The following is a 21,873-nucleotide window of genomic DNA, read 5'->3' as shown; positions in this document are numbered from 1 at the left end:
TTTTCTCAAGCTTGGTATGTTAACTCTATGGCCCCTTCAGAGGACAGTGCACTTCATTTTTACCGTTTGGGAACTACGTAGGCCCTAGTAGGCGCCGTCAAAATATGCGACATCACGGCGAATGGTTCGGCAACTTCAAGGTGGCGTCGCCACGCACATTTTCTTTTTGCGCGATTTCTCGCTTACTAAGCGTCTCCTCGCAGCAAGCGCGGTGTTTTTGGCATCGTGAAAGAGTAGCTTTGCTAATAAGAGAAAGAAACGTTTTGCTGTTCAGTGTCCCTTTAAGCGTACGGACATAAGCAAAAGAGCTCTCACTTGTCCATATTTCAGTCGACCGTGACTCGTGACCTCGTTGACAAGGTAGTGCGGTGACCACTAACTTTTTCCTGGCTGGCCGCAGCCTGACTTTGCCTATTACTCGTTTCGCTTCCGTGCCTTCACTTTCGCCACCAGCCTACCTTCCAGCAGCCGCTTCTGCAAGTATGACCAAGAACAGCGCTGCCTCTTGTGTCATGTCTTGCGCTGTTGTTGGTTTTATCCCCACTTTCTCGGCCCGACAAGTCCGTAGTCGGTCACAACGTAAGAACAAATGCAAACTCCACGCACGGCCGTTGCTGTCCCACCAGCACCGAGATTAAATTTGCACGTATGCCCCGCGCAATTGCACTTGCTCATTTCCGTGACGTCGAGCACCCTTCGCGTAGGCAGGTGATTTTCCCACACAGGCACATGCTCTGTTCTGGGTCGAAAAAGCTTCCTGGAAAATTTCACCAAAGGTTCCGACACCACTGTCGGGGAAACGTAATATTTTAAGTCTGGACGACGAAGTCTTAATGATTGATATGACTAATACTTACGTTAGCAGCGAAAAAGTACTTAAGGGCGAGACAGACGGTACGATTTCTCATGCGATTCGACGTCCGACACGGCGGAGGGGAAACCGGAATGGTGACCTTTCATAGCATCGTACAGCCACCATTCCCTCTCCCCCACCGCGGCGTCGGCCGTCGGATCGCATGGAAAATCGGACCCGTCTGTCCCCCGCTTTATGCATATAGCGGAAACTTTCTTGCACAGATGATTGACAGGCGTGCCACAGTTCTGGGGGCAGAGCTTGTACATATTCTTAGGTTGCAAGTTCTGACTACAGTGCTCCAACGCTATATTCATGTATACATATATAAGACACCCGGTAGAGGCTATAGCAATGCGTTCGCCGTTAGACTTATCGCGAGCGGATATGCCCTCTGCTAACGGCTGAACCCGCACTAAGCATTATCGAATGAAGGCTGAAGCCCGTCGCGCGACGTGCCTTTTCGGCCACCCGCTGTCACGTGACGATGTCCGTGCTGACGTCATTACGTCCGTGTGCGTGGGCACGCACGCGTCCTGCTGGTGTTGGTCCTGCTCGGCGTTGTACCGAATGCCCCGCTTCGCCACGTCGTGACTTTCGCCTTAGGAACGTCCTTCGAAGGACCGTTTCTGTCATCGAGGGGCTCCATCAGTCAAAATATCTTCCCTGCTGGTTTCCGTTGCGCTTCACCTCAGAGCTTAGGAGTAGTTGTGTGCAGTGCCGCTCGAGGCGCCAGTTTCTACGTCCCCCTGCTGTTACTGCATCGCCTGCTGACCCGAAGGTCGCGGATCCTATCCCGGCCGCGGCGTTCGCATTTTCGATGGAGGCGAAAGTGGTAGAAGCCCGTGTACTTAGGTTTGTCGTTATTTCCGGATCCCTCCACTACGGGGTCCCTCACAATCATGTCGGGGTTTTGGGTTGTAAAACCCCAACGATTATTATTATTTAGGAAGCTATTTGTTTTGAATAATGCACTTGACTGTGTATACGTGCTGCAGTGAATACATTTAATTTATTCTTGTTGCTTCATCGTTCAACTGGACAGAGCGGTCAAGCAAGCGCAACACGTATAGATTTCAAATATCTTGGCTTTCGGCGGTTAGTACCTCAAGTTGTTTACCGTCTAGGCTGCTGTACTTCAACCACCGAACACGAAAACTGCCGAAAGGTGCAAAGAAAGCTTGTATAAAAAAAAAGAAAGAATCTTTCTTGGAGACGGCACAGCTAAAAGAGCCCGGTGCGGTCTTCTTCTTCTCGTGTGGCCTGCGTCGGGGCTCTGGTTTCCGAACCCGCGTCAACACGCGACCGCTGCTGACTCGGCGGGGGCGGCCGACATCTTCCAGGGGTCCCTGTCACGCGCACTTTTTTCTTCTTCGTCTTCTTCCTCAGTTGCTTTTTTTTCCCTCGCGGTGTCATTCCGCCCCGTTTGCACGTGCTGCTGCTGATGTAGGGGCAACGCATTGGTCGTTTCTGGTTTCCTCCAGCATTTTCTACCCTCTTATTCCTGCAGATGTTCTGAGTTGGTCCATGATGTGTCTAGTACGTGGAAGCGTGCTCTTTCGTAGAACTGCTGCGCATCTCTCCGTTTATCAGCGATAAGCAGTCACTTTTCTAAAAATGGAGGAAGAAAACGTGTGGGCAACATAGTATGTTCGGATCTGTTCCTCGCAGAAGTTGACACTTCGACATATTGGCATGCTTCAGATGCGTATTATAATTTCCTCATTAGTCTTAAACCTACTGCGGCAGCTAAAACTGGGGCAATTGTAAACGCGTTCAAGAGCGCACATTTCCGGACTTCACGTGCGAAATTCCAGAGCCGTCTAGACTACAGCCGATTAAATAGCCAGTTTCTTCCCTATGCATTGATTACTGAAATCCATTAAGCATGTCGGTGACACACTTCGGCAATGTTTTGTCACCCCTCTGTTATCTTCCCGTCTTGCATCAGGAGATACTGCGTGAAGAAGGCCCAATCAACACCTCTTGCCAGGTAATTAATCTCCCTAATAACAGCGACAGTAGCGGACCTATAGCGTTCGACACGCACCGACGCGTTTAAAGAAAGCACGGTCGTGCGTGTTTACCATGCGCATGCACCAGATTACGGCAAACACGTTTTGCCTGTAATCACTGTGACGTCGTTGTGTTGCTGTCCAAACAAACCGGGCGCTCATTACGGTACTATCTCGCAGGGCCGAGGGTTTAATTCTAGACGAGTCCACTGGCACACCAGGCCTGTGCCCCCCCCCCCCCCCCCCGAACAAAATTTCTGCCTATGCCACTGGACAAGTCCTGACCGCTTTCGGAGGGCGCCACAGGTGGACGACGTCTTAAAGAAGGAGGCAGATTACGATCAACTTACACGAACCCTCTCCCTGTCCAAACGCTGTTGTAGCGCCGCCCTCAGAGCTGTGACCCACTCACTAATTGCTGCGTCTTTTGACTGATTTTGAAGAGACTCGTCACTCTTCATCTTGTATTTTTCCGATGCATGTCGCCGAGAAGTGAGAAAAACGTACGACGCGCTACACGAGCTAAGTGCTGGGGCACTTTACTGTCGCGACAGTGCCGATTTCTATCCGCCCGAGGACGCCCAAACGTCGCGCCACAAGTGCAGAAGGCGCCAACCAAAAAACTCTTCTGCGGCTGCGTGCACTGTGCACCGAGCAGACGACGATGGGCGACGCCGCCTGCATAGACTCGGCCCGTCGTATGACGTCACGAGAATGAGAGAGAGTACGCGCATTGTGGAAGAAAGGAAACTAAACCCAAGACGGTGGGGGCGAAGTGGTCTTGCCGAGGAGGAGAAGTGTTGGTGCCCTCTGGCAGCGCCGAAGGGCAGCGGAAGTTGATGGGCGCCTGCATTTGGTTTCGCTCGGCGCCCTCCCTCTTCTCCTTACTCGTCGTCACGGTTGCTGAGCGTGTTGCTCCTTTCCGCTGCGGAGAGGAGAGAGCGGGCGCCTCATCCGCGGGGTTAGAGTGTACTAGAACTGTTGAGTGGCGTGAACGCGCCTCGCCGCCTGATGCCTTCCGCGTCGACCGTAGCGGCGGCGCTGCAGTCGCTCGGTACTGAAGGCGCGCGGCGCGGCGCGCTAGAACGGGCCGCTAGAACTGCTGGACGCGTCGGCGGCACCCGGCTAATCGGCACTAATGTGGCTTTCGTTGCGTGTCTATCATTATTAAGCGTAGGAATTGTCGTCGTAAGCCTTGATGGACGAAACTTCAAAGCTTTTAATGGATGCTTGCTTCATATATGCCTTTGAGAGATACTGCAAATCAGTTGTTGTAGCCGAAGTGACTGCTGGAAAGTACGCAAAATATAAAAATGAAAACGGGCTGACACCGACCGTGAATATTCACGATCTCAGTGTAATTGAGCCGAACTTGTTGCTGGGCTATTTAGAACAATTACTCTCAATTAACTAGACGCCGAACGACCGCCAGAAGAAAGAGACAGAGGAAACAAAAAGGGCGTGTCTTATTCTGATTTCTTCTGCCCTAATGCTTTCTTTGGTGCTGATTCGGCGTCTAGCTTATTCAGAGTAACTGAGCTGCTCTAATGGAATTTAACTGTGCTCAGAAAGCTGTGAGCTGATATTGTGCCGAAAGCACACCGATCATTTACCGCGCGTTGGTGAAGCTGCATGCGTGTACGGTGCGTATCTTTACAAATGCGGTATAAATATGACTTAGACATTACGAGGTCTCAAAAGTATTGGAACTCAAAGTTAACTCGACCGGTACAAATAACGGTCGTCCTCAGGTGCCTTGCACGGATATTGTTATTAACTGCTAGGCGCCGGTTGGGGAGGGGATACTTCTATCCGTATTTGTGCGTGTAAATATATATATATATATATATATATATATATATATAGATATATATATAACATAATCTCGCAAAGCATAGAGCACCACCGCCCCTCCTGGCTTCACTTTTGACACTTTACAGATAAAGCAATGAAATTATAATACAAAACGTTGTCAAAAAGAAGTTTTTCTAATGGCATCGATAGAAGATCAGGAAAAGTGCAATATAAGGTGTCCATTGAAAATGAGAACTGGCTGTAATGAATTTAGGCAGAATAACCGACGGGCTATATTTACATTTGCGAATTTGAATACGCTTGAGATAAGCCCTGATGCATGAAGTTTGTTTCTAGGAGGTGAACACGCGCCTTCGGCTCGGCTTCCTGGTATGTTAAGCCCTCAGAGGTCGCATAACCGATGCATCGTAACCGCGGAAGCATGCTGTTAAAACAAGATAGCCTTTCAGCATTTAAGAAACAGTGCAAAACTGGCAGAACTCAGCCGTCACTAATATAAATGTTGCGATAGAGTCCTTTGTACTCCGGTTATACTCATGAAACAGTCGAGCGCATTGGAGCTCATACAGAGATCAATGCTCTGGATATATCGTATACAGACTGCCGGCAGAAGAATTGTAGGCTTTAGTCGCTGGTTCGTTAGTTCTTCGTAGTCAGTGTTCGTAGTCACTTATAGTGTAGCGCGGCTCGAAGTGCTGCTTGCAAACCGCACAGCAATCAGTGAGCAGCTAGATGCATGTGCGCAAAATCCGATTGTCACCTTCTTTGGGGGTCGGCAGGCTCCAAGAACAGGAAATATCTCGGCGCAATTTTGGCACGCCTGCATATTCACTCATGCACCATGACGCGTAGCAGGCGTTGAGACACCGATTGAAGCTCAGTAATGCATTAAACGCGCTCAATACGCGCAATTACACGCTTTCGTAGCCTGCGACGAGCGCGCGCCAAATGCAGACGCTCTCCACAGCTTCAGTACAAAGTGACTACAGCGCCGCCGCTACGGTCGCCCGTCGGAGCATCACCCGAGATGCGGCGCGGCCGCTTCGTTCGTTCCACTGCCCCCTTCTAGTACACTGTAGCGGGGTGTTGTGTTTTGGCTTTCAAACCGGACGTAAAATGAGTGTGTGGTGGCTCGGCTGCAGCCCGGGTTGTATGTCGTGTCTGTACAACCCCCCCTGCGCGATGCCGTTCTGCTCTTTTTTATTTTCTTTTACCGTGCTACCCTCTCCTTCCTTTTGTCTGGCGTTCCTCCTCGTGCGGCCAGCATGGCGGGAAGTGAGGGTGCAAGATAGGCATCTCTACGCGGCATCAAATGCCGCGTGATCGTCGTCGTCGTCTGCTAGAGTGTACGTCTGCTTTCTCTCTCTCGTTTCCCGTCGTCGTCGTCTGCTAGGCGAGGCTTAGGTTTTTGTGTGGTGCGTGCCACGCTGTCTTCTCTCTTTGAACTGCCTTTTTATCCTTTATGTATACCATATTTTCTCGCTCGCTGCGGTCTCTGGCTTTGTTGCTGTCTGTCGGGTCGTTTCCGTGGCGCGCGCGGATGGAGACTCGCGGTCGAACGGGCCGCGGGAGAGTTCCTCCAGTCTTTTGGAAGAAGGAGGGGGGGGGGGTGCACGGTGTCGCGGGAGTGCGCGATCGAAGGTCGCTCGCCGCTCAGCGTGACGCGAGAACACGTGCAGGCCGACAGAGATTGAGAGAAGTGCGGAGGTTTAGGAAGGAACGGGGCGGGGGTCATTCGTTCGACTGCACGCTGTGTCGTTCGGTCCACTTTGCACCGCGTCTGAAGGAAGGAAGGCGTGGACGTCAAAGCGGTCGCTCGCTCGTTTCTCTGTATTTTTTTTTTTCTTTCAACCCTGAGCGAACAGCGGGACGCGTCACATTTTCCAAAGCCCGGCCTGGTTTTGAGGGAAGGAGCCACGGCTGAAAGTGAGCGGATCTCCACTGGTGCAAACTAGAGTGGGGCGGAGGAGGCATTCTGAACCGATGGGTTGTTGTTACAGCTGGCCTATAGGAGGGCGTCACGTGTTCGGAAAGAGTGCGGACAGCGGTTCTTCTCCGGTTGACCTTCGCTTAGTGGCGCTCGGGGACAGTTGAAAAAGAAAAGGCGCGGTTTCTTTCTTTTCTGTTTTCTTTTTACAGTTGCAGTCTGGCGAAGTGTAATTGTGTGAGCGCACCGTACCGTGAAGCTGAATAATAATAATAATAATATCTGGGGTTTAACGTCCCAAAACCACGATATGATTATGAGAGACGCCGTAGTGGAGGGCTCCGGAAATTTCGACCACCTGGGGTTCTTTAACGTGCACCTAAATCTAAGCACACGGGCCTCAAACATTTTCGCCTCCACCGAAAATGCAGCCGCCGCGGCCGGGATTCGATCCCGCGACCTTCGGGTCAGCAGTCGAGCGCCATAACCACTAGACCACCGTGGCGGGGCGTATCGTGAAGCTTGCATAGTTTGCTAATCCGTGAATGGCCAGTAAATTATTTGTTTCGTTAAAACACTGTTCGTTTAAGCTTACGTCAGGCATAAGGTGGACGACTGTCCTGGTAAAACAAGAGACTTGGCAAAATGCTTAGATACACTTGGTCGTCACAATCTCTAGCCTAGCAATACACAAAACGTCGACCTACGCAGTTTACTGTTCACGGCGCTTGCCTAAACCAGAATACTTCAGGACTAATTTGCTGTACTTTCGCCCTGTCTTATCTATTGAACATGCACTGTGGTTGCAATACAAAACACACTGTGCCTATCGCTTGCAACCCCGTCGTTGCTCTCCTGGTTCGTTCGCGCAATTTCTTCCGTCCTCCCGAAGTTCGAGTTTAAACCCCCTTGCAGTGCTACCACATTGTTATGCTTCAGCAGCTAGAATTAAACAACTCTTGTGTTCCTGCCTCGGCCTCAGGCAGATCTGTGAAGAGTGGGCTCTCGTAAAACAAGACCAGCGGACTATCATTCTCGGCTTCAGGGGCCCCAACAATCGAGCCCTAGTGAAGAGTATCGCCGAAACCGGCCCTACTTTGCGTATATAATTGTTTATGGCGATGGAAAAACTTCCGAGGAAAAATACATAACTCAAAACATTTAATTGAAACCGAATAAATTAGGACGATTTGTGCTATAACAGCGGATAGCAGTAACGCTAGCAATATATAGGTGCAATTAGCTAGTGCTCCACGTGCTAGTACGTGGAGCGTGCAAATAAACACAGCAGTTAAACGTGCCGTGTTTTAGTGGCAGGCCTTGTTAGACAACAGCGCCTTCGTGATCGGGCCGTGTTTTTCTGTCAGAAATGGCGCGTAGTCCATTACAGAATCTGCGTGGTATATGACGGCGAGCGCAAACTAGACGCAGGACTAGAAGGACGACACAGTCATTTGCGCCGACATCACGAGAATATTCCGTCCAACTCGCCAAATTTACCAGCTAAGTACTGTGCGGAAAGGCTAAAAAAAAAAAAAGCAGTGTCCCACTCATTCCCAATGATAAGAAAAGGAGAAACGGGCGTTAACATTACATCGGGCATTGCTGGGAGAAGCGTTCGCGTTGCAGTGGGTGTCAATAGCATGGTGACGATAGCTATCGGGGATGTATGTGTTTCTGAGCATGTTGCGTGACGTGTGATGCAGGCGGCTTCTCGGAGTTCCACTCTCGCTACCCCGAGTGGTGCGACAGCGGGGAGCCGCAGGAGCCCGGGGGACCGGCGGTCTCCTCTGCTCCTCCGGGCACCACCACCACCACCACTCCGGGCGGCCCGGTGTCGGTGACCACGACTCGGGCCCTCCTAGGTCTGGAGACGCTGCGCATCTCCACCGAGTGCGGCTCTCCCAAGGACCCACGCGACGACCCGGACCGCTGCGACAGCGGGCTCGCCCGAGACGACAGCCCCGGGGGCGCGGACCCACCGTTTCCCGTGCAGATTGTGCCCTTCCTGTATCTAGGTCAGTGAATACGTGCGTGTGTGTGTTGGACATAGTGGTTAGTGCTCGAGTGACCCACAAGAGGATATTGTCACATTCTTGCAATGCTGCAGCAGTCAAGGCGTCAGACTGAACTCTTTATTGGGCGAACTCTTATACAGCGAAGCGAGTAAAGCCCGCGGTTCAACGATAGCGGCGAGTGCCTGTCGTTGGTTGTCGAGATCTTGTCTACGGATACGCAAGGTGTCAGCTATTTTCGTACGTGAGTGACGGTAGCTTCGTTCGAGCGTTATCGCTGCATGGAGCTCGCGTAAACGTTCCACATTGTGCTCCGCCATTCTTCTCCTCGCTATCTGATTAGAGCAGTCCAAAACACTCGTCGCGGTACCGATACATTCGGGCGAGGCCTGCGCCGAGAGATAACACGTACTACGTCAGTTTTAGCCAGTGAAGCGTGGCAATATCGTACGATCCACATTTTGAGTGAGCCAAAGTCGTCAGTCTGTTTGGCATAAAATCAACTACGTTTTTATGCGTCGAAACAAGCTAATGAATACGAGGTACTCCGTGTAATAGGAGACTCCGGTTTAATTTTCACTACCTGTGTTTCTGAGCATGCACCTAAATCTACACTCCCCGAAAATAGCGCGTGGTCCCTGCACAGTAATGGTCATCTACTTCGCGTGCCGTTCCTTACATTACCGCCATGGTGGTCTAGTGGTTATGGTGCATGTCTGCTGATCCAAAAGTTGCGGGATCGAATCCCGGCCGCATTTCGATGGACACATAGTGCTAAAGTGACCCCCTTCTAATATATTTGCAGGTGCACGTTAATGTACCCCAGGTGGTCGAAATTTCCGGAGCCCTCCACTATACGGCGTCCCTCATAATCATATCGGGGTTCTGCGACGTGAAACACCAACAATTATCATTATTTCCTCGCATTATCACGCGCGCCCGGTACTTCGTGGTCACGAAATGCAGGAGCGTTGTCAGCGTGACATAGCTTTCTTGACAGGAAAGTGACGAGCGCCATGTTTTCCAGAAAGCAAATTTAAGGAAACTCGACGGCGATTATTATTGTGCGACGAAAACACGCCCTTTCTACGCGCTCTTTTTTTTTTTCTTATTTGAGTGTAAGTACACGAACGTGTTAACGTGCCACTGGTGGTGAAGGTCAAACTGCTGGTTCCCTACTTCAGCGTGCCTTAAATCATATCGTGGTGTTTAGCTCGTCGCAGAATTTTATTTATTTTTACGGGGCCAGCGGCGACCTTGAATGTCGTTCGGGGACACACTGGTTCATACGTGTTGGCAAGGAGAGGCTCCCAAACAACTGCATAACGCCGGGAGAGTTAATTGTACACGCTACGAACACAAAATAGTTTGTACAGCGTATCCCCGCAGCCTATTGTAACACCGTGCCCGCGGCAGTGACACTGGCTTCTTTTACGGTGGCATAGTGCGTAGGAGGCCCGGGCCATCTGGGACAGCGGTCGTTTGCCCCGCGGCTCCTGCGCATCGTGTTAGCACACGTGTTCCCTCAAACTTGCACTCCGATCGTAAAGAAACAATTCTTGCCCGTTCTTTTTACGACCGGTAGGGGAAGCGTTGGAACAGTAGCGCGCCATGCAGCTGCGCGCATGCGTCGTTGAGGTGTCCGCGCAGGATGGTCCCCGTCTCCGCTGACTCGGCTTTTCGCGCGTTTAGGGACCGTTTCCCCTGTTTGAAGGCGGAGGCACGAAATCGCTATCGCTGACACCTGGTGTAGTAACCTATAGCAAAATGATGACCGTGCTGAACGCCGATGCATGTCATTGTGCTGTCCGTGATGCTTGGACTAGTAAAGACCGACCGTCGCTTTGGTAGTGCATTAAAGGTGCATACGAATGGGCTTAATGGCAAGCCGTGTGTAGGATGAGAACGGAATCAGCGCACATCCTGCATTATTGGCATTATGCGCAGAATGTGAAAACGCAGCGGTTTTCGAACACTTGACTTGGTCCTGGCAGCGCTTCAGTGTCGAAAGGTAGGCGACGATATAAACGATTTTACGTAATGCGCATGGGCGCCGCCACCGTGGGCTTAACCCTGGTATTCTAGAATGCCCCTTCACTCAACGCTCCACCTTGACTTGAGAAAATGGATGGGAGCGCCGTCTCTAGGCAGAACAAGTCACTGTATATCAGTGATAATCTACAGTGATTCTTAAGAAGCGCGGCTTCATTTTCAGTCAAGCCGCGGCGCTGTGTTCAACTCGGTCAAATGAAGGACGAAATTCGAGTCGAGGCTTGTTTGAAAATTATAGGGGTGTGTGTTAAGCTGTAATGTCCTCTTATTTTTGTCTTGACGCAAATCAATCAGGTCACGAGACGCACCAACCCAACCGCTTTTATGCGTATGCGTCCACCTGTTCCTTTACTTGTAACAGCCCAATATGGCGACACTGAAACCCATGCGTAGTCTGCAGGCAAATGGGACAGCCAATGTTCCCGCGTTGTCGTGCCGTGGTCGATGTGCGACCGTTTTTTTCTTTTTTTTTTTCGAAATTGTTTGCGCGCTTTACATACGGTGGCCTCTTCACCAGTAGGGTCGATTTTATACTTTATACTAAATTAGTAATTATATTGGCGTTCTTATTTCTCTTTCATTGCGATGCACAGTCGCCTTAATGAAGGCTTAGTTCGTATGTGCGTAGCTTATAGATGTGCTGCAAGGACTGTGTTCTGCACTGATAGGATCAGCGTTTTATGGTATCTCTTAATTGTCACGTGCAGTCAGCGTCAAAAGTTAAGGTTCCCGCTGCTTCGGCAGGCAGCCTTGAATTTGGATCTCCTGCGTGTTCTAAAACGCGCTAACAACATGCACTGTGCAAGATCGACTGAATACAGTTAAAAAAATTGCTGAGAAATTGAACGTTTTTCACTAACCTATGGGTCTCTAAACTTTTGACGTCGACAATACCTAATAAGTGGTCGTGGAGGCCGGTTTGCAGTATATTACGCGGGGTTTCTATATATCGTATAAGCCTCGACATTGCCCCTGCACGCATAAATGGACGTACACATCTCTGTGGCGCAGGCAACGAGGAGAACTCTCTGGACTTGGACTCCCTGGAGCGGCACAACATCCGCTACGTGCTCAACGTGACGCACAACCTTGCGAACGCGTTCGAGGGACGAGGCCTGAAGTACATGAAGATCCCCATCGAGGACCACTGGTCGCAGAACCTGGCCTCCTTCTTCCCGCAGGCCATCGCCTTCATCGGTCAGTGCAGGCTCATTTGACTCTGGAAATAACTTTTCACTGACGGTATAGAAATGACCATAAGAAAAAGAAAATTGTAGGTGACCAATCCTTGACTTAGGCGTTTGGCACTCGCACCTCCTGTTCCCTGGTGTATTCCTTGGCTTGACTTCGTTTTTCGTGGCACTGCTGAGGAAGCACGCCGTTCAGACCTGCTCCGCTATGGGCCGCAACGATCCGAGCTGCTTACAAGAAAACCGCGTGCTATTTAAATGAACTCATTTCATTAAATTTTATTATTGGGAGCGAAGCCCCGTAGGCCCACACCCCGCCGTCTAAGCTCCCTTCTCTTAAGCATCGCTTCGGGCGGCAGTGGCCGGTGATTCAAGAGGAAATGTTTAGGCCTTGAGCGGTTTGGTTCTTGCGCACAAGAAATTCGAATTTAAAAGAAATAAGCTCTGTGTACAACTGGTTGTAATGGTCGTCTTCACTTTCACCACCTTTATCGTAGATTGTGAAATGACAACCATCATTCTAGCGCACTACGGGCGCTTTGTCGAAGGTAGTAGCGGACGCTCTCCCCTTCCGGCGCCGCCGGCGCAAAGACAACGAAACGCTGCGCGCGCCGAATGCCGCGCGCAGCGTTCCGTCGCCGCCGTCGAAGCTCCCCGGCGCATCACCGCTCGCACCCCTCTCCCACCTGTCTCCCTATCCCTGCGCTGCGCGCGCCGCACTCACTCGCTGAGTCGTTCCCGCCACCGAGCGCAGCAGACGCTCTCCCCACCCGCTCCCCACCCTACCGCCTTCATGAAAGCCAGCAGCGAGATCAGGCGCATAGTCGTTTGCGTCCAATTTCTAAGGAACTTAGCTCATCGGTTGTATTCGTACACGGAACAACTGCTAGTTTTTAATGATGCTGGCGGTTAATTCTTCCTTATCCTAAGTAAAGTTACGCTCCCATATCATATGTATCCAATATTACCCTTAACTTGAACGAGAACCATCGATTGTTTTTCAGTTTTATATTTTAAACGATTTTTCTGAATATTCGGAAAACCGCAAGTAAGTGCTCGGCCCGAAGTGCCACTAAAAAAATTCAGGCAAATTTGTCGCTGTGGTTCGCCAAATCGCGAAGACCACGCACGAGTCAAAATACTTGCTAAGCAGGCGTCAAAATAGGCAGAGACGTAGCACGTCGGTCAATGTTCGTATAAATGAATTAGTATTCAATAACTCGACAAGGGCGACCAGTTCTCTCCCCGGCGCAGTCCACAGCGGTGCGTTAGTGGTATCGTATTACCACTTGAGACTAGAAAAATCCACGAGCATAAAGGTGGAGCATGAGCAAGGGCAGCGACTCTTTATTAGGGCAGCAACGAATGTCACTGAAAAGTAATATGTGACGATCACACTAGTTGTGATGACTTTTATATGTCGGATAGCGATTATATAATGACGAAATTGCTGAACACGCTCGTCATTCGTACTTTCCGTCCGCTCAAAGCTTTAGCGTCGAAGTTGTCCTGTAGTTTCGTTACTCGAACGTAAGAGTTGGCGAGATGCCAATCTCTTACGTGCGACAAGAGTGTGTTCGATCTTGTACAACTTCCAAACCATTGTTTCTTTTTTTATTTCTCTTTTTTTCAAGAGGGCGAGCCGTAAACCTGTCTAGCGTGTCCGCGCATTTGACAATACAAGGAAATAAGAACTATACATACATACATCGTGTTGGCACGCGTCCACGACAGAGGTGGGGGGGTTGTATGTATACGCCGGCGGCCGCACTTCCTGCACCGCGGACGCAAAAGGCGAGATTCATACACGCGGTATCATTCAAAAGCCGATGCTGCACCCACGTCCTCCCGTACAGCCGAGCGATTAAGTGTGCTCGCGCCCCCCAAGGCCGCTCGCAGCCATGCGACGTAATTTGTGCGGCGGCTTATTTACATCCTCTACAAATGCGCCGCTGAATGGCCTTAATAAGGGGCGCACGTGAAAGGCGCGTGTTGCAGCGTGGGCTGTACACCACAATGAACGCGCATTTCCGGCCGGTGTATGGTTTGTGTTCGGTGCCGAGCAACGTGCGAGAGTTCCTTGCACAAACGTGGGAGGTTAAGATTACACAACCCCAACGGAAACATAGAGCTCTGAACGAACGACCATTCAGAAGACGGTCAAGCGAGAGCTGTTGCGCGCATGCGCATACTTGGACTGGAGTGTAAAGAGACGATATCGGACGGCAACGGTTCGCTAATGATATGACCAGCATCGGCTGAAAATTTTCCTTTACGATCCAACCTCGCGTGACAAGTTTTAGTTGTACAAGCCCCGGGTGACACTTGCTTCTCTCCCAAGTACTTCCGAAGGGTCGAGCGCTTACTTGCGGTTTTCCAAATATTCAGAAAAATCTTCAAAAAAACTGGTACAAACTCGATGGTTCCCTTTCAAGTTAAGAGTAACAATGGACGCATATGATTTCGAAGCATAAGTTTACTTAAGATAAAGGATAGCTAACTGTCAGGACAATTACGAAAATTGATGGAATGATTTCATTGAAATAGCTTTTCTTTGTGAGCAGCAGGCGGAGCAGGTCTCAACCACGCGCCTCTTTCTACGTGGCCTCTGAGATGAGCGTTGTCGGTGCGACGAAAACGATGCCAAGCCAAGGAATACACACGAACGCCGAGGTGCGAGTGCCACTACCAAACACCGAGGATCGCCTCGGATTTTTTTTTTTTTTTTTTTTGGAAAGCGGGCCCCGCTGTTTGTGAAACCTCGCAGCCCCGCCACGGTGGTCTAGTGGTTATGGCACTCGACTGCTGACCCGAAGGTCGCGGGATCGAATCCCGGCCGCGGTGGCTGCATTTTCGATGGAGGCGAAAATGTTTGAGGCCCGTGTACTCAGATTTAGGTGCACGTTAAAGAACCCCAGGTGGTCGAAATTTCCGGAGCCATCCACTACGGCGTCTCTCATAATCAAATCGTGGTTTTGGGACGTTAAACCCCAGATATTATTATTATTATGTGAAACCTCGCAGGTACTCGCTGTGTATGCGGAATATTCATAGCATGCGAAGGAAAACCATGGCGAATGCGATGCCAGTTGCTGGCGGCCCGCGCTTGAAAACAACGTAACTGCGCACTTTACGCGCTGCCGTTACGTGTGCGGCGCTCAATCCCAACCATTCATGCGACGTATCTTGCTTCGCTTAACACCGATCCCGATGAGTGCGTTGGATGCGCGATGGCGGCTGCAGGTCTGTCTTGTCACCTGACGCGGAAGCTTTTTACGCGAACGTCGTCTGCTGCTGCGCCGTCTGCAAAAGTACGCGTGCGTAATGAATGAGCTGTGAGTGTATACACACATACGCGATGCGTGGCGGCAGATGGAGGCCTCGCGTAAATGAACGCCAGTCACGTCTAGCTCATTGTGCGATCCACACAGCCGGACTGCACGGTGCGCGAGGGAGGTGCGCACCTGCGCCGCCCTCCTGACCTTCTTTCTTTCTTTCTTTCTTTTCGTAGTCACCACGCGCTTTGTGTATCGCGAAGCAGCAGGGGCTTTTAACTTGTAGGTATACTTTTTTGCGTTACCGCTTACCGGATGGAATCTGCGCATGCGCGGGTCTTTACGGAGCGTAAACTTCCTTTCACGGAACGCAAACTACTCCCCGGATACGTTTTGCGTTTGCGGCCATAGCTTGCGAATTCACAGTCGTTCGTGGCTACTCGCGATGTCCGCTTTTCGGAGACTCCAGCTGCCGAGTCCAAATACGCCGACGTGCGAGCGCCAATTACGACCACGTCGCTTGCTCCGGATTACCGAAGCTGGAGTGACCTAGAATACCGAAGCCGTAAACGTGAGAGGCCTAAAGCCGCTGAGAGGGCGGATAGGTGGTGCCATCTAGCGGTGCCGAGATGTACCAGGCAAGCACACAATTTTTCTTGTAGAAACGTGGTGCATTCTACTTCTGGTGTAAATGCCTTGCAGCGGTGTAATTACGAATGAGTTGCCCTTTTAACCAGTTTCTCCCTCAAAAACGCTATGCGAAAACAAACGTGTTCGTGATTGCGGTTGCACGAAGTGTCACAAGATGTCGGCACCGTCGTTCGGTAACCCGGTGTTCCTTTTGCGTATACCGGGATGCCGTACGCGCTAAGAACAGTGATGTGATAGCTGCGCCAATTGCGCCAAACTGCGCCAAGACGTGAAACCTGCTACATCCTGCTACATCTCCGCTGTTCTGCGCCAAAAGTGCGCCAGACTATAAGCACACCAGCGGGAAAACGGGCGCAGCGCGCCGCCTACGACAAAACGCGACACTTCAAAGCTACCGCGCGGCAGGATTTTCATGCCACGATCGAGAGGAATGGGTTCGTGCATCATCTTTCGCGGCACGCCGCCCGGCGCTTTGACCTGACCTGTCGCTAGATTTTCCCCTCTTCTTGTGAAAAACCTAGGGACCTTAACCTGACCGGATGCTGATGGCGAGGCTCGTTCAGGGCTGGTTTGGCTTGCTTGGGCTTTTGGGCGCCGGATTTCGACCATTTCTTACGTTTGTACGGTTGGCAGGAAAATCTCCCGGAAATCAAAATTTCTGTGCGTGATCTAGCCACATTGGCAAAAATCCAACCCAATCTGATCCAGGCATTTTGCGAACCCATCGCATATATCATTTAAGTAAACCAATTTAGGAGGCGTTGATGTAAACTTAACCGGCTGATACGAATTCGTGAAATTCCCCAGCCGAATTCTACTGTGTCGAATGGGCCGAAATTCAGATGTTCCGAACACTTTTCCGCGTCGCGGCGGGTGATACGAACTTTGGTACCGAATCGGTTGAGCGACGGCCGAGAGCAGAATGCTGGAAGCTTCCGAAGTACGCGCGCGGACAGCGCGTTACAGGACTAGGTTGGTCACAACTGTCAGAACTAGACGTTGGTCAGAACTGTGGTTGTTTGCCACAACCGCTGTGGAAGAAACCGCGGTCGTTCTTGACGCTCTTGACACGAGCATGTATGGCGACGACAAAACTGACGGAACTCGGAAAGTGCACGCGCGTTCTACGCCCACCCAGTCAAAGCGACGCTGCTATCCGCAAGCGCTGCGTACAAAACCGTGGCAGATGCGATTATAGATAGCGACAAACGACGTAGTTTTGAAGGCACGTGCGCTGCCAGCGCACGCTGATTGAAAACGGAACTACCGTTTGCCGCAACCACCGCGCACGAAACCACGGTCGCTATCAACGGGATAATTGATAGCGATTACGAGCTCCGAAGGTGCGCGGTTAACGCAGCGGTAGATTAAAGGCAATATAGTCGTAAAAAAAGGCACGAAGCTTTTCGGCGTTCGTGTCGATCTTCGCTTGTCACTATGGTGGAGGGGACTTTGGCACATAGTTTTCAGTTGGCTTCAAGCGAAGCTTTGACGCGCGCTTTCGCGGCGGCCAGCTGCGCCGTCCCTTATACGATTTTCCATGCGATGTGCCGGCCAACACGGCGGTGGGGGAGAGGGAATGGTGGCTGTCCGATGCTATGAAAGGTCACCATTCCGGTTTCCCACCGCGCCGTGTCGGACGTCGCATCGCATGGAAAATCGTACCGTCTGTCTCGCCCGTTATTGGTCCGTCCACGTGGGACACACCTGAACGGCATACGCGCAGAAAGGCATACGCGAGTTTTTTTGACAGAAATAAATGCTTTGTGCGTATATCGTGGTTTGAAAAGGGATTTTGCTAGTTTTTTTTATTTTACGAAATTTCGGGCGATGCGAATATTGTCGCTCCCCCTGCAGATTCGTATCACCGAGGTTCTACTGTAGCTGGGAAACACCCTACCTGCGTTGTTTGTTTGGCCACTCTATGCCATTATAAGACCGCAACGCCAACGTTCGCGCTTACGGGGCTGCTCGGTGTTATGTTCGGGGCTGTTCGGCGATTCAGTAGTGTTATGCAACACCCATTATTGGACAGAACTTCTTATTTCAACAGAGTTCCTTATTTGACTGTTTTTTGCTTCAAACGGTCAATTTTTCCACTTGGCATTGAGCATTTAGCTGCTCCAAAAGTTGTTTTCCCTGCTCGAAAACGTGTTTTTAGCTGCTCCAAAAGCCTCTTTTCCTGCTCCAAAACGCACTTTTTGCTGCTCCAAAAACCTGCTCCAAAACAGTTTCAGTCAATCACATCACTGTAAGTACCTTTATTGCGATTTTGCCGTAGCTCTGATTGAACCTTAATAAATTAAATATAGTTTGAATGCATTTATTATCATCATTTATTGTTTTGCGCAAACGTAAACGCATACGTTTACGTACGTACAGTACGTATACGTTTACGTACGCGAAGCTAAAGCATGCGCTCCGGTAACACGGTAAACGCGCAGTCCGGTAACACGGTAACGTAACAAAGTAGACGTACAAGCCCAGTGTCCTTCCTGCTCTTGAGCATAATTCCGGGCCTGTTTATTTGCGTAAAGCATAAACAATGAGAAGAAAGAAAAAATGTCCGCCTGTTCGAATAGCAAAAATTAACGTGTTACTCTGGAACTCTTAGAAAGTACTGTGGGTACTATAAAGTGTGCGCGTAACCTGTAAACCTTACTTGGCCTTGGCAACAACCAAATGGATCCAACAGACAATAATTAGGCCAGGCAAAGCGTAGAGGCCATTCATTTTCCGTAACTGCAGTGTATCTGTAATTGCCTAAATTGAAATGAAGTAAAGTGAACGAAAAATCACCCTTTCGGTTGTTGGGGTCCGAACCGCCAACCTTCGAATGGTGCATCCGGTGCTTCACCAATTGAGCTACGATGGAAGGCGCTTCCCCGTTTATACTTCAGGCGGCAGCTGACCAATAAACCCTTGCGTGCTAGCCTAAGGCATTAAGTCTGCCGGGGCGAGGCCATCGCTATGAATGAAGGAAGGAAGACTTGACAAGCGCAAGCGGTTTATTGCGTCCGACGCAAATCCTTCTCTATTACCACCTGTACTTTTCGAAAGCGTCACGGTAGAATACGCCTAAATTTACATATGCAGCACCCGCAATGATTGGGTGGTTTCGCTTCGGACAACGCGCCTGCGCCTCCTGGATAACAACCACGCGACCGTCGACCCGAGCTTCCCTTGGGTTCATGCTACGCGGCAGACCGTGTCGCGTTTCCTCCATGCCTGTTCGGGAAACAGAATTGCTGCAGCTTCGAAAACTCCGTTATCCAACTTGGATTGAATAAACATAATATGCTGGCTTTGTAACACCGTACAGTCTACAGCGTTCGACGCTAGCCGGAATTAACGATTATTTACCGCTTGGTAATCGACATCAGGCAAAGCTTAGCCAACACTAAGTTTGCCAACGAGTGCTCTTACAAGCGTATTCGTTGGGTGAAGTGAAGCGAGTGCATTGCCTTTGGCCTTTATTTTTCGTCAGAAATCGGACATCGTTACAGAATGCTTGTGGAGGAGACCGTCAGGAAAGGCATCGTGTTGAATATACGTGAAAGTTGGTATAACCCGAAACGAAAACCTGCGGCACTTTCCTTGCGTTGGCGGCATGTTTTGATAAAGCGGTGTTTTCAAAATACGTTCCGTATAGGCGCCGCTAAATATGTCGTCGCCGGCCCTCCCCCTCGGACAGAGCGCACTCTCTCGCCAGCTTCTTCGCGTCATTCACAGTCGTGGGCGTCGCACGTGTGGGCGTGTTTTCTTCGAGTGCAGCCGCTCGACGAGTTTAATATACATAAAGCGAAACGAGGCCGTGTGAGGGCGGCAGTAGTTTGCTTTCACCGCCAGGCACAGCGTTCTTCGGTGTGGGACGATTGCGTAGGATAGCGACGCGGCCGTTTTTTTTTTTTTTTTTTTTTTTTTTTTTTTTTTGTCCACCCCGCGCCTTACATACAGCTCGCTTTACGGCGTTCGCGCGGTGGTTCTTTCATTTCGTGGCGAATACTGCGGGGGCGCTGCTAGAGTACGGGCGCGTGATTTTAATACGCCCAAACTGGCGGCAAGGTAGGCGGGACCATATAGTGCTTTTTTTACCAACCTCACCGGGAATTCGGGCGCTGCTCTAGCTGAGCTACCGCGAAAAAAGCAATTAGTATCGATTGATTTGCTGGGAAAACATCGCGAACAACCGGACGCAAGAATTATAACATACTTACCGTTAGTGAATGGAACTGCCTTACCAATGCAAGTGATAGACTGCGAAATAACGTTCTTCGGACTTCGTTGTTGCTGTTCTGTCATTGCTACTCCTTCTGTATTTCTATTGACCTCACTGGTTGGGCCATGAATCCGCAGTATTAAATGAATTATTCTATAGCATTTATTTACGTGCCAAGAACAACGATATGATTATGAGGCGAGTCATAATAATGGACTCAGACTTAATTTTTGGCAGCCTGCGCTTATTTAATGTGCACCTCAATCTAAACACACGGGTGTTCCAACAGTAACAGCTAAGCTTTTATATATACTATGACGGGTGAAGAAGGGACGAGCAACAACGTGCCGTGCATACAGGCACGTAGCCAGGATTTTTTTTCGGGGGGGCCCAAGGCCTAATTATTCGAAAGAAACTCTTTTCATGGTAAAAAGAAAAAAAGTTGCCCGGGAATATAAAAGGCTGGACGAATTTCGGGGGGCGGTCCGGGCCCCCCGCCCCCCCCCCCCCCCCCCTTGCCTACGTGCCTGCGTGTATATATATGCCTTCTTCTTGAGTCCGACCATTCGTGTCATTTTCCCGGCTGGTGAAGCGCCAACCAGCCCAAGGGCGGATGCCTGGGCAGACGAGTAGGGTTCGCCTATGCTTGTCTATAACCTTGTCTCATTCTGATGTTGTTATCTTCTTCTATGTTACCTTTGAAAGTGTAATGCTATTTTCTAAATCCATTTCTAATAGTTTTCAACCACGATCGCCGCGAGTTGGTGCACCCTGAAAGCAATATTTTGTTCAGGCCGATAGATAAATAGAACATTGGCTGCGTTTTAACAACTGTCAGTTGCAAACGTCGTAAAACACGCATTATTCTGCATTATCATGAATGGTTTGGCCCTGTAGTGCGGTGAAGTTGAAGCAGACTGTTGGGAAGGGAAACAGCCTCGTTACCACTGTCACTGCCCACATCGTGTCTTATCATCGTGCACATAATATATATATATACATTCCTTTTTTTTTTTCACCACGATGGTTCTTTGGCCATGTTGTGCTGTGGAACGTTCAGTCACCGATATCCAAATTAACGTTCATGAGAGCGAGCGTACGAGAGCTTATGCAGCTTAAGAAACGTGTCATTGTACTTCGAGCAGGAGGAGGGAAAAGCTTCATTTAGCGGGTAAATGAGCGGCACTTGTGGGTGGAGCCTTCGGTCCAGGGCTCCACTGGCTCCTGCGGATCGCTGACCTCGGTCTAGGACTCTAGGACTCCAAATTGTGCCTTGAAATAATTATCATCGTCCCACTGTGCTCTGCTCTAACGGTGGGCGGGGGAAGGGTTGAAGGGAGAGAGTGAAATGTAGAGGAGCAAGGAAGCGTGAGCAGTCGCAGTCCCTGCACGTGCCATCAATTTGCATCCTTTCTTTTTTGCGTGCTTGATAACTCGTTATGTCTGCGAAGGCTCTCTCCCCCACGCTGTCGATTCCTGAGAGCGCGTGCGCCCAGCCTCTGGGTACCCGCCTCGCGGGGTAACGCGGGGTAGCGCACGTCCTGTCCTCTTTCTGGTGTCCCTTTCTTATCAGCGCTATGGCTTCAATGAGGGTAACTCGTGCGGGGGCGTTTCGCTATAGTCATTAAGTTCCCCCATAACTCGATCTTCCGCCCACGCGTCGTCTCCGAACTTTCCCGCGCGGCTTTTCGCTTTCCTTCGTTCGCTTCGTCATTGAAGGTGCGGGGGCGTTCGCGCTTTTCTCTCGTCGTTTTTTGCGCGCCGTTTTTTATCACATTTCTTACTTCGCGGGCGGTTTATGTCCCGCCCAATCGGAGCAGATTCCGTCGTTCGTTAAGTCGTCTACACGGCGTTTCTCTCC

General features: G+C 50.4%; 1 protein-coding gene across 1 annotated transcript in view; it reads left to right on the top strand.

The window, feature by feature from the left end:
- LOC119372395 (dual specificity protein phosphatase 7-like) overlaps nt 1-21,873 on the top strand; it is an 87,228-nt gene that overhangs the window by 25,298 nt on the left and 40,057 nt on the right. Inside the window, exons 2-3 of the mRNA XM_037642867.2 lie at nt 8,317-8,628; nt 11,689-11,874. Coding sequence (XP_037498795.1) covers nt 8,317-8,628; nt 11,689-11,874 — 498 coding nt within the window. The remainder of the gene's footprint in view (nt 1-8,316; nt 8,629-11,688; nt 11,875-21,873) is intronic.

The sequence above is a fragment of the Rhipicephalus sanguineus genome, chromosome 10 (genome assembly GCF_013339695.2).
Source record: "Rhipicephalus sanguineus isolate Rsan-2018 chromosome 10, BIME_Rsan_1.4, whole genome shotgun sequence".
Classification (NCBI taxonomy): Eukaryota; Metazoa; Arthropoda; class Arachnida; order Ixodida; family Ixodidae; genus Rhipicephalus; species Rhipicephalus sanguineus.
This window is presented reverse-complemented; position numbering and strand designations above follow the sequence as displayed.